Below are 11367 nucleotides of genomic sequence, written 5' to 3'. Positions count from 1 at the left end.
CGATTATTCTGAAAGACTTCTCCTTTTTAAAAGGCCCATTTTATCTGGAAAACAATGTTATTTCAGTCACTACCCCATAACAGAACTTAATACAGTCCATTTAAAGAGAAACTGTTGTAATTTAACATTTATGAGTATATTATGACTATATGAGCTGTAACCCTGAATATTTTTATATCTGTAGCACATTTATTTATACATTTAACCCAAAATGAAATCAAATAAATGTTCAGGAGAGCTCCAGTGTTTTTTTTTTTTTTTAAATGTTGTCCTGCAGCGCCATCTGGTGGATGACATTTCTTGGGCGCTATCGTTTTTGTGACATTATCATATTGTCAAAGTTTCAAGTGTGCAGTGCAATTTTATATATATATATATATATATATATATATATATATATATATATATATATATATATATATATATATATATATATATATATATATATATATATATATATATATATATTTTATTTATTTTTTATTGATTGATTTACTTTAACACATTTTCCTGTTAAAAATAAGGGGGTAGCAATCAGCAAATAAGTGGCTGTTTGTAAGCCTGATTATTAAGTGCTGTACTGATTACAGATTTCCTGTAACAAGCTGTGACCTACACACTAGTTTCAAGTGTGTTGTATACATCATAATTTAATTGCTAGTTTTGTGGCTACACGTCAAACTATCTAATTTCCAAACTTTTGATAAACATGTTATTTGGCAAGTCTTCGTAGCAGAAATGTTTAGGTGACTCACTGTGTTTTGTTTAAGGTCATACTTGGACCATGATGCCTATGGCCTTCACTGGAGCAGCACACCACCCCGTGCAAAGAGGATGTGACTGGTGCAGCGAGGTAACCCTAACCTTTTCAGCACTGATATTACCTGCAGACCTCTTCTTTAAGCATATCCTGCTCTCTGTCCTTGTGCATTCATGTTATTTATCAGTGTGTATGTCAGCGCTGAGATGAACAGCAGCTGTCACGTGTGAAGGTTTACATAGTTGACTTTTACAAAAGATCCTAAATATAGAACAATAAACACCTGATAAAAAGTATTCTGTAAGTATTGTACATCTTTAGTGGAATGGGCACAGGCTGGCAGATGATTAGTCAGTCATTTTAATTGTTAGCACATGAGCTGTATTGTTTTGCAGTGGAAAAAAATAAATAAAAAATAGGCCACAATATAAAACTGAAACGTGCCAACATTGAAGACAGTAGAAACTAAGTAATTTACTCAGTGATATTTCTTTGTGGCATATTTTATAGAGTTTTTGATTGCTCATTGACCTCAGGGAGAGATCTGCCATTATTGCTACCAACCCATTATTCATAGCAATTATACCGTGATCATGAAATGACGCTGACACCTCCCGCAATCACCCAGCAATCTGCAGCCAAACAATATGGACCAATAATAATTACAGACTAGTCTCGTTTGTCATCGGCTCTGGCACTTTTAAAAATCGCCCTGACGCTCGGCTCTTACATCAGGAGGATCATTTAACTTTACCCTTTACACTGTCCAACGCACCGAGAGTGGGACTTCCCCGCAACAAAAAAGCCAGTATCTGCATTTATTGAATTGTTGGAAAATTGTCATGGATTTTTGACGAAGTTTCTAAAAGTTCCTGCGCTTTGCCTCAACATAAGACTCGCTGATCAAACATGCGCGCTCTGTGCTCCTCATGGACCTGCAGACCGTTTCTGCCTCTCTTTATTGTTCTTGCAGCCATGTCCTGTGTTTTTCACTCCATAGAAAGTCCTGCACCTGGGAAAATGTATCCACGCGGAAATCACTGGGCTGTGGGTAAGTTTCAGACAGATCATAGAAAATGATACACTGCTACATAACAGCTTTATAGTTTTTTCACCACGCTAAACAATATTTATCTGTTATAATGAGAACAGACTGTTTAGTATTGCTTTTAAATAGACCTGTAGAAATGTGAGTTTTTCTTGTCCTGTACAAACATTAAACTTATGCGTAAAATGCGGCTTCTGTTCTGCGCCTCTGCCGCTGCCAGGGAGGAGTATCTGTTGTGTTTTGACTTTGATTTCACTCATGATTATAATAAACTTCCCAGGTCATTTGATGGGTAAGAAGAGCATCAATAGTTTTGCAACTCTACAACAAAGTGACCCCAGCAGTGAGAACCTCAGAGCCTCGCGCACAGAGGAGGTCACTGAGCCGCAGCGATACGCGCGTCTGATGCAACAGAAAAGCCACAAACTGAAGCTCCCTCAGACGCACAGCCTGGCTCTGCCACACAGCAGGAGGAGGCGAGAGGACAGATACAAATATCTCCGAGAGGTGAGCCTGGAAATGCTCAGAGTTGGTCTTTTTAATTTTATTTTAATTTATTGCGTATATTCTCTTTATTGTAGATAACTGACCTCCTGCTTCTGGCTTTGAAACTCCAAGAGAATGAATTTATTTGAATATTATTATCATTATTAAATGTGGGATAGTCTATTGATGTTGCGCCAAAATGCTAAAATAATATAAAACTACTGAAGACTTGTGTCAATAGACTTTCGCCTTTAAGCTGTACGTGACATTCTGCACAAACCTGTTTAAACTGACAACAATCCATGCACCACAAGGTGGCGCACAAGTCTCACAAAGCTGTATTTAAAGTGTGTCCGTGGATCACTGACTGTTGTGATAATAAAGAAAGTCATCCTTATGCTCGGCCCCAGCCTCCTGTCCTGCAGAGACAGAGACAGAGACACAGCCAGAGACAGAGACACAGACAGAGACACAGCCAGAGACAGAGACAGAGACACAGACACAGGCAGAGACAGAGACACAGACACAGGCAGAGACACAGACAGAGACACAGCCAGAGACAGAGACAGAGACACAGACAGAGACAGAGACACAGACACAGGCAGAGACACAGACAGAGACAGAAACAGAGACAGAGACACAGACACAGGCAGAGACAGAGACACAGACAGAGACACAGACAGAGACAGAGACACAGACAGAGACACAGACAGCTCTAGTCCCTGTGTGGGTCTATGGGGCAGTCCACATGTTACTCACTGTGATTTTCTATAAATTCAATAGAACAGGCTAATGGAAACAAATTGGCTACATGCATGTTTTCTTAAACTAAGAAAAGATTTCCTCTCCATTTTCCTGTGGCATTTGTTGAGGCTGATCTGTAAACAAAAGGGTACAATAGAGTTACAAGCCACTTTCACCTCATTTTGGAGGGACTAATCCCAGCATCCGACGGTTTACAGAGGATAATGAGCTGGAAATAATGAGGCTGAAGACCCATCCTCACTAACAGAGGAAATGTTTGCAGATTTGAAGATCATCTAATTTGAAGTCTCTTCTAGGTTAAATATTAAATACAAATTATTTAAATTAATTGCACTGGTCTATAGGCTGTAGTTACAGGATCAGTCGCTCATATGTGTAACTCTCATGGGCCTAGTATCATATTTTTCTTATTAATGTCTGTTGGAGTTAAACTCCTTTTGTTGTGGGCCCCATGTGTTTTTTCAGTGACAGTTCTACTCTGCAGCAGAACAGTATAATTAAACACAACATTATCACAATGATAAAATGTAAAGGCTGTTTGCTTTTCATATCACAGATGATAAGTAAGCTACAAAATAAAGTATAATCATAAATAAAATATAAGATAGATAGACATAGGAAGTTTATTGTCACAGATGATACATCTTTGACAATTATGCACTTGGAATAAAAATGGACAGGTTTTACACAACCGCATACACAAAAAGCTGTTTATGAAGGAGAGTTATAAAAGTTGCAGCAAAGCGGTCATTAGAAGACACAGGGCAGTAAACTTTAACAAAAACTGCAGCATTTTAACTTGATAAGTACAGTGTCTTTGAACCTAAAATTCCAAACTGGAACATCTCAGTTCAGGCCTGATGTAAAGTAGAAGAGCTCTTAGGTCCATAGTTAATCTCTTTCAGCAGCATCACCACGACTTTCCGATTGATTGAATGTGTTCCTTGGCTTTCATCCTTAGTGAGGCAATGCTGGAATTTCTGGGATCCACTGAACACTGGTATGGCACCGGCGGGCACATAGATCTGATGAGGGGCAAGTGAGCGCTGTGAGCCAGGGCAGGAGGGCCGAGGAACGGGGCCGATAGTGTAGATGGCGAAATTGAGGATGGAGGAGATGCAGTGTACGTCCCGGGAAGAGCATGCTGTGGGCTGCTGACAAAACCGGGGAGTGACTGCATGGAGGCGGAGGAGGTGATGGGGGTGGTCAGCCAGGAGTCCATCTGCAGTCCAGAGCCCACTGCCTGAGTCGGGGAGCGGCTGAAGGAGAGCAGCGAGGAGGAACTGTCTTGAAGTTTGATGGAGCTCACTTCAAGCTTCTCCTGGCGACGCCACTTTGCACGTCTGTTTTGGAACCAGACCTAGAAAATAAAACACAAATAGATTAGACCAAATATATATAAAATTCTAGGCTGTGACCTTTTTGCCACTGAGAAAATGGAGAAATTGATCACTGTCCATCCACTAAAACCAAATCATTTTACTGAGCAGCAATCATTAATTAAAATACTAAGTTTATCCTCCACATTTCACAGGTTTAGTCCATTTTTTGCTTGATTTTGGTCTGCACATTTCACAGTTTTAGTCCATTTCTTGCTTGGTACTGCTCTGGTGTATAGGCCTACCGTTTCAGTGGCGCGTAATGGGAGGCACAAGTTGAACATACCTGCACACGGACCTCCGGAAGATTGACTTTTAGGGCCAGTTCTTCCCTGCTGTACACATCCGGATAGTGAGACTTCTCAAAAGCTCTTTCCAGTTCATGCAGCTGGAATGTAGTGAACGTGGTCCGGTTCCTCCTGTGTTTCTTCTTTGAGTTTTCATCATCCGACAGTTTGCACTCTCTGTCAGGAGAGTCGAGACGCGCGGACGATGGCTCCATGACGCTTTTGGCACAACACACAGCTGCAGAGCCAAAGCGACAGAACAACAGGTGAGCAAACCCTTATGGTCAAGTTATTGCCTTTGGTTAACTCTGAACTTTTAATAAATTAACTTGCCAACTTAGAAATGTTAGTCAGGTTAAGACAAATTTTGATATTTTAATGCGTAATGTGGCGCGTAATGACATTAAATCTTTGTTTTCTGGTTGGAAGAAGGTTGTTTTTTTTTCTTTTTTTAAGATAGACAGACAGACAGACAGACAGACATAGATAGATGATAGACGATAGATAGACAGATAGATAGATAAATAGATAGATAAATAGATAGATAGATAGATAGATAGATAGATAGATAGATAGATAGATAGATAGATAGATAGATAGATAGATAGATAGATAGATGGCTATTTTAATGCGTAATGTGGTGCGTAATGACATTAAATCTACGTTTTCTGGTTGGAAGAAGGTTGTTTTTTTCTTTTTTTAAAGATAGATAGATAGATAGATAGATAGATAGATAGATAGATAGATAGATAGATAGATAGATAGATGGCTATTTTAATGCGTAATGTGGCGCGTAATGACATTAAATCTATGTTTTCTGGTTGACTAAGAAGCTTGTTTTTTTCTTCTTTTGTTCTTTTTTTAAGATAGTTAGATAGATGGATGGATAAATAGATAGTAGGCTAATAAAGTGGTAATAATCCAACTGCAAACACTAGTTGAACTTACTGTCCAAATTCCCCGTGTAGGACTTTCTCTTTGTTGGGGTCACAGAAACATCCACGCTGCGTTCTTCATCGTGTCCCATCTCTCTGTCCATCATGTTGTAGGAGGAGGTTTTGTGGAAAAGGGCGTCCTCTCTAAAGCCCAGTATGGCCTCTATGCTGTGCGCAGTGGACACGGCACCGGGACTGTGGACCGCGCGCGCCGGTGACACTGCCTCATTCATGATTGGAGCAGGTGATCCCAGGAGCCACATTGATCGCTGAGGTAAAAGGAGACAAACTCTTAAGAAAATAATGAAAAAAACAAACAAAAAAACCAATGGAAATTTCAGTTTTTAAAGTCAAAACACTGTAAACAAGGACTTTTTTACGCGCGGACTCCTTATTACGCGCGTAAAAGCTTCTTCCTCAGAGCATTCAAACTATCTCCAGATGGAGCTTTTAAAGGGGTAAGACGCCTCTCCGTGTGGCAACCCCACTGGACGTCAGAAAAGGGGGACGTCCCGTTGGATTTAGGGCTAACACGCTGAACAGTTGCCCTCAAAGATCCATGCGCCCTCCACTCCTCCTCCTCCCTTTAAGTGTGCCTCTCTACAACCGTCAATATTGTCTCTAAACCTACTTACATAAATCTTAAAACCATCTTTCTGCTCCTCCAGATGTCATGCTCATGTCAGACTGTGAAAAGGAGGAAGATTAGGCTCACAGATTAAGGTACAGCAAAACCATAATTACATGACTTCTTTGGGACACAGATTGAAGCATAATATTTAATCAACACATTATTATACGTGGCATTGTGGATAACTGTTTCCCCACACTTTTATCCTGCTTTAAAGAAACTGGTGACACAAAGTCTAAAAAGAGTTAGGTCAGTTTTTAAAAAGTAACCCCAACTATTCACTTGTTTAAGAAGAAAATAAAATAAATATAATACAATAAAACAAGCAAACAAATAAATACAGAAATAAATAAATAAATAAATAAATAAATAAATAAATAAATAAATAAATAAATAAATAAATAAATAAATAAATAAATACGACTTAAAGAAGCCAGTGTCACAAAGTCTAAAAAGAGTTAGATCAGTTTTTAAAAAGTAAACTCAACTATACACCTGTTTAAGAAGAGAAATAAAATAAATAAATGTATACATAAATAAATGAATAAATATATAAATGAATGAATGGATAAACAAATGAATGAATAAATAAATAAATAAGCCTTTAGCCTACATCAAAAATGTCTATGTGTAAGATATTTTGGATATCATTGATACAACTGAACTGACACAATTGGTTAAAATCTTTCTGTGAAAATGTGGTGTATCTTTTTAGCAGTACAGTATGCAGGCTGACTGGGGACACTGGGGACACTGGGGGACACTGGGGGACACTGAGAGCACTGGACACCATTTCCTTAACCGATCCACCTAAACGTGAGGTGCAACCACTTACCAGCAAACTCAGTCCGACAGCAGTGTGGTAATCCCATTTAAGGGGATTACATTGTTTTACTCAATAAAGTTAAAAGCCCAAAACTACTGAGCTTTTCCTAATTACAAGAGGTGATGAGTCTTTGTTTGACGGAGTGAAGTGAGGGGGGAGGAGGCTAATGAGTTACTGGATCAATTAGTGTCATCGTTACGCCTCAAACTTTTGGATTTGGCAGCATTAAATCATGTATTCACTGTATTATTATAGGCACATATTGAAAATTGCATGATATGGACTTTTATGGACTTTTTAGTTATCATGATGTAACCTGTATGATTGTTTTTCCCATTGGACACTGGGCTCTGGCTACAAAACTACTTGAAATATTAGTTTAAACATAGAAATAACAATTGGTGTAGGTCTAATTTTAACAGTGAATCTTCATAAACCAAATAGTTGGGCAGACTCCGCAGTTTCATGGGGACAAAGTGACAACCTTGAGTTTACTGATCCTATTAGATGTTAATCCCTGGACTTCACAAATCCACAGACATTAAAACACAGGTCCATGTCAAACTTTAAAACTTGTCCCCCAGAGCCGCCTGTTACCCCCAGCAGGTGTCGGGGTAATGCCCAATTAAAGGGAGACCAATTTCTTTATTTGTTGCACTATCATTGAATTAGGCCGATCGGATTAATGACAGTCTTTGTCCACTTGCTATAAATAGATTTACCCCCCTCCCTCCCCTGTCACACACATACAATTCAACTTGACCATGTTTAATTTCTGAAATGTTTTAATCATTGTGAACAACACATTTGAGCATTTGCAAAAAAAACAGCGTCTTAAAACTGCGTCGTACAATTTGTGTTTTGCTTGAAAGTCGTGGACACGTGGTTTTCGTATGGCTTTTGAGTGAAATAAAACAACTAAAATTGAGTAACATTTAAAAAAAAAAAGACTAACACACAACAGACATCACTCAAACATATCTGGGAATGTATTAAAAGGACATTTTCGGTGGGATTGTCTGACACATTCACACAGAAACCGCACAGCATCACTGCACACACAGCAACAGGACATTATTACACTGTATGGGAGCAAGTGTGGGGCTGTTCAGGGTTTAAAGCGTTACAGTTGGTCAGAAAGAAGTGATATTTACAGTTACAGTCAGTGGTCTAGACCTGCATAGTATCATAAAACATGTACAGGTGTTACTGTTGAACCCCGGTTGGTCGTTTTTGATTTCTGACGTTCTCCTCTCCTCACATGACAGAGCACTTCTCCTCGGCTTTGGTCTTGAGCTCGGTGACTGTGGCCGAAGCCTTCTCCTTCAGCTGGTCCATGTCCATGTTCTGCAGGTTCTGAAACTGGCCCATAAGCGAGTCCTTGCCCTCCTCCTCCGTGGCGTCCTCGTCCACCATCTTGAGGAGCTCTTCAGGCACGTCCACGTCGTCTCCGGCCATTTCGATCATGTTTTCGTCCTGTTCGCTCTGCAGGTATTGAAAAACAACAACAACGGTCACACAATGCACAGGGACACGTTTTTTTTAAATATTACAACTGCAGTGTGGATTATCAGGTGTTTGAGACTTCACATACAGTGGATCTTTCTTTTCAGATTATAGGAGATTTACAACAATATTTGGTGTTTCCTCTGGGATATTTTATAGGATTAAATTACATGTTGTTTACTACTATGTCCACTCCTACTCAGATCTAGTACACAAGGCAACGTGAGTTTATTTGTTATGCACAATTCAAGAGCTTTACAGAATAAGAAAGGCATTAAAATCACAGTACAACAACTCAAAACAGTACACATGCCTTTCGTTTACGTTTATTTTTCTGTTTTCTGGCAAGTACACTGTTCAAAAGGCTTAAAAATGTAAAATATACTTTAAAAATGAACAAGATTTTAGTGTTTCATTGCTCATTCACATCATCTTTTATCACTAACATGTATGTAATCAACGTATATAATCTCACAAAATACTGAATTGACTTATGCACCATGTTTATCTGTCGAAAGGAAGAGCAAATGTTAAATCAACAGTTGCAGAAATAGAGTGGCAGATCTGTGGAATAGTGTGCAGCACTGAGGCCAGACTGTGGGATTATGTCAGAAGTGCTTTGGTGTTTTCTCTTTGGATCGTGACGAAAGGCTAAAGATATCCTCTGGAGCAACACACACAGGACGTAAATCCATTAAAGCGCAAACATTTACCCTTTCTAATTATGCCTTTATTCATAATACGCCAGTAGAACACACAATATATCAGTAAAAATACGTATTTGACGAGAAACTGTAATTTATCTGAAACAATTTGACCTTTGTATACAACGTGAACATAATTAACGGCGTTTAATTGCTGTGTTTGTGTTGCCAGCCAGCTTTTGTTTTTGTTGTTTTTGGGTTAAAGACTAATAGTGAAAGGTTGAAAAGCCATTGTCGGGAGAAAGAAAGAATACTGCTTCCATCGTAAAGCATTGTATAGTCAAGGCCTTCCATGTTTGCAGTTGAATCCACATAAGAAAACAATTATACTGCTGAGAGATTTAGCTTTACTACCTACCTAAAGCAGGATATTGTCCCAGCTAATTGCTCCTGAAAGTTCTCAAATTGTTTTAGATGAAATATGAACGTACCTTCTTTGCTCCCTCCATAATGACAAGTAATTCTCTTTCGATTCCCGAGCTACTAGAAAACACTCTAAACTGTGTGTCTCAGGCTACAGTCGCTTCTCCCTAATGAGCCTAGACACCTGCTCCGTGGCACCTAACATTTCCAGGATCTCACCTTGCCTCCTAATCCACTTGTGTTGTTTCCTGCAGTAGAAAGTGCTGCCTGACAACATCATGGTATTGTCCTGTGTACGTCTCCAGACCATGTGCTTTTGTACGAAAACAGATCAATGCTTTTACACTTTAGGACTCACCTTTGGCAGTCTGTATTTTTCTCTAAGGCAGACCCGCAATGTCGCCCTTTCTGCTTTCTTGTGTAGAAAATCTGCATCCCTCTCCATCCTGAAAAGTAACAGTGAAACAGCATAACAAATTGTGCAATACTAGTCAAAAGATCCATATAATGTACTTTATATATGTACTATAAATGTAGAGACAAAGTATTCATCAAAGATTTTTTTTTTTAGGTTGACACAACATTTTATTCAAGCTTTGAATGGGCACAATACTCAACATTAGAGTAGTTTTATGAAATGTGTAAATATGACACTGTTATAATAATGTGTGTGTGTCTATTGTTGTTCGTGATGCACATTTATCTTTGTGTGGCTAATTAGGTGAGATTAGGTGACCAGACTGAGTAGAGCAGATTTGAAATGAAGCCAAGAGGTCACAGATCAAATTATGGGTAAAAAAAATAAATGTATGCATGTCTGTGTCTTCAAATAGAATTATATTCAAACATTTTCAACAACAAGTCCACTGAGGATAGTGAATCTGGTTATGTAATTGGGCCTGACAGATGAAAAAAGGAAAAAAAAATCTACCATCTAATCCACGCTAAGTATGCTGATTTTTATTAGAAGCATTATTTTATATAAATATAATCTGCACACAAACTAACAAACTAGTCAGAATTGCCTAACGCATACAGGCCTAATATAAAATACATTTTATCACATATAGAAAATGAAAGACTAAACTCAGGGAAAAGCAGACTAAGGTCAGACACAGTGCGTCGCCATCCCATAATGTTCCAGCAAATGGCACAAAGAAGATGAAGTCGTGCCTTTGTTACTACTTACTTCTCTTCCACCAACTGTTTCTGATACTCCTCATATTCCTCACGCGTCATCCCTGCTGCTTTTGCAGGATCTTTGGGGGTTTCGTCTTCTTCTTTGTCACCTCCACCTCCAAGGCCCATCCCTGACAAGGGGTTTCCAATCATGCTTTTGATCAAGAACGCCATATTCCCTTGTCTAATGTAATCACAAATTCACCACCAAACAACTACAAAATATCCTGCAAAACAGAAATATTCCTCTGCTTTAAATCCCTATGGCTGTCACATCCAGTTGAAGCTGTGTAGTCGACCTGCTGCTTGTCTATGGAGCCAAGGACACACTGAGACAAGCAATAGACACAAACAGGCACGCACAATCTTACACACACATAGTTGTGCCACAGCCATAATCTGGATTTAATCCCACGTGCTTCACTATACTAAGAGGCAGATGGCCTGTTTACTATTTGTCCATCAATTCCTGCAGTTTCTCTTTTTATTTGGTCACTT

The 11367-nt window shown here is 39.0% G+C and overlaps 3 protein-coding genes and 1 long non-coding RNA gene across 4 annotated transcripts; 2 read left to right on the top strand and 2 right to left on the bottom strand.

Moving 5' to 3' along the window:
- Positions 1-1655: 1655 nt before the first annotated feature.
- On the top strand, positions 1656-2443 carry grp (gastrin-releasing peptide). The gene is made up of 3 exons (XM_033990058.2): positions 1656-1811; positions 2089-2315; positions 2390-2443. The coding sequence occupies exons 1-3, from the start codon at positions 1670-1672 to the stop codon at positions 2441-2443; spliced, it is 423 nt and encodes a 140-aa protein (XP_033845949.1). The 5' UTR covers positions 1656-1669.
- A 1526-nt stretch (positions 2444-3969) lies between these two features.
- Positions 3970-5928, bottom strand: rx3 (retinal homeobox gene 3). The gene is made up of 3 exons (XM_033990057.2): positions 5674-5928; positions 4725-4963; positions 3970-4419 (listed from the first exon to the last, which is right to left on the bottom strand). The coding sequence occupies exons 1-3, from the start codon at positions 5921-5923 to the stop codon at positions 3970-3972; spliced, it is 939 nt and encodes a 312-aa protein (XP_033845948.1). The 5' UTR covers positions 5924-5928.
- LOC129457377 (uncharacterized) lies at positions 5840-8587 on the top strand. Its single transcript, XR_008649213.1, has 3 exons — positions 5840-5934; positions 6329-6383; positions 8471-8587. It is a non-coding gene; the product is annotated as an uncharacterized LOC129457377 (long non-coding RNA).
- cplx4a (complexin 4a) lies at positions 8366-11290 on the bottom strand. The gene is made up of 3 exons (XM_033989952.2): positions 10880-11290; positions 10049-10136; positions 8366-8602 (listed from the first exon to the last, which is right to left on the bottom strand). The coding sequence occupies exons 1-3, from the start codon at positions 11041-11043 to the stop codon at positions 8375-8377; spliced, it is 480 nt and encodes a 159-aa protein (XP_033845843.1). The 5' UTR covers positions 11044-11290; the 3' UTR covers positions 8366-8374.
- Positions 11291-11367: the final 77 nt, after the last annotated feature.

This window comes from Periophthalmus magnuspinnatus, chromosome 23 (genome assembly GCF_009829125.3).
Source record: "Periophthalmus magnuspinnatus isolate fPerMag1 chromosome 23, fPerMag1.2.pri, whole genome shotgun sequence".
Lineage (NCBI taxonomy): Eukaryota > Metazoa > Chordata > Actinopteri > Gobiiformes > Gobiidae > Periophthalmus > Periophthalmus magnuspinnatus.
This window is presented reverse-complemented; position numbering and strand designations above follow the sequence as displayed.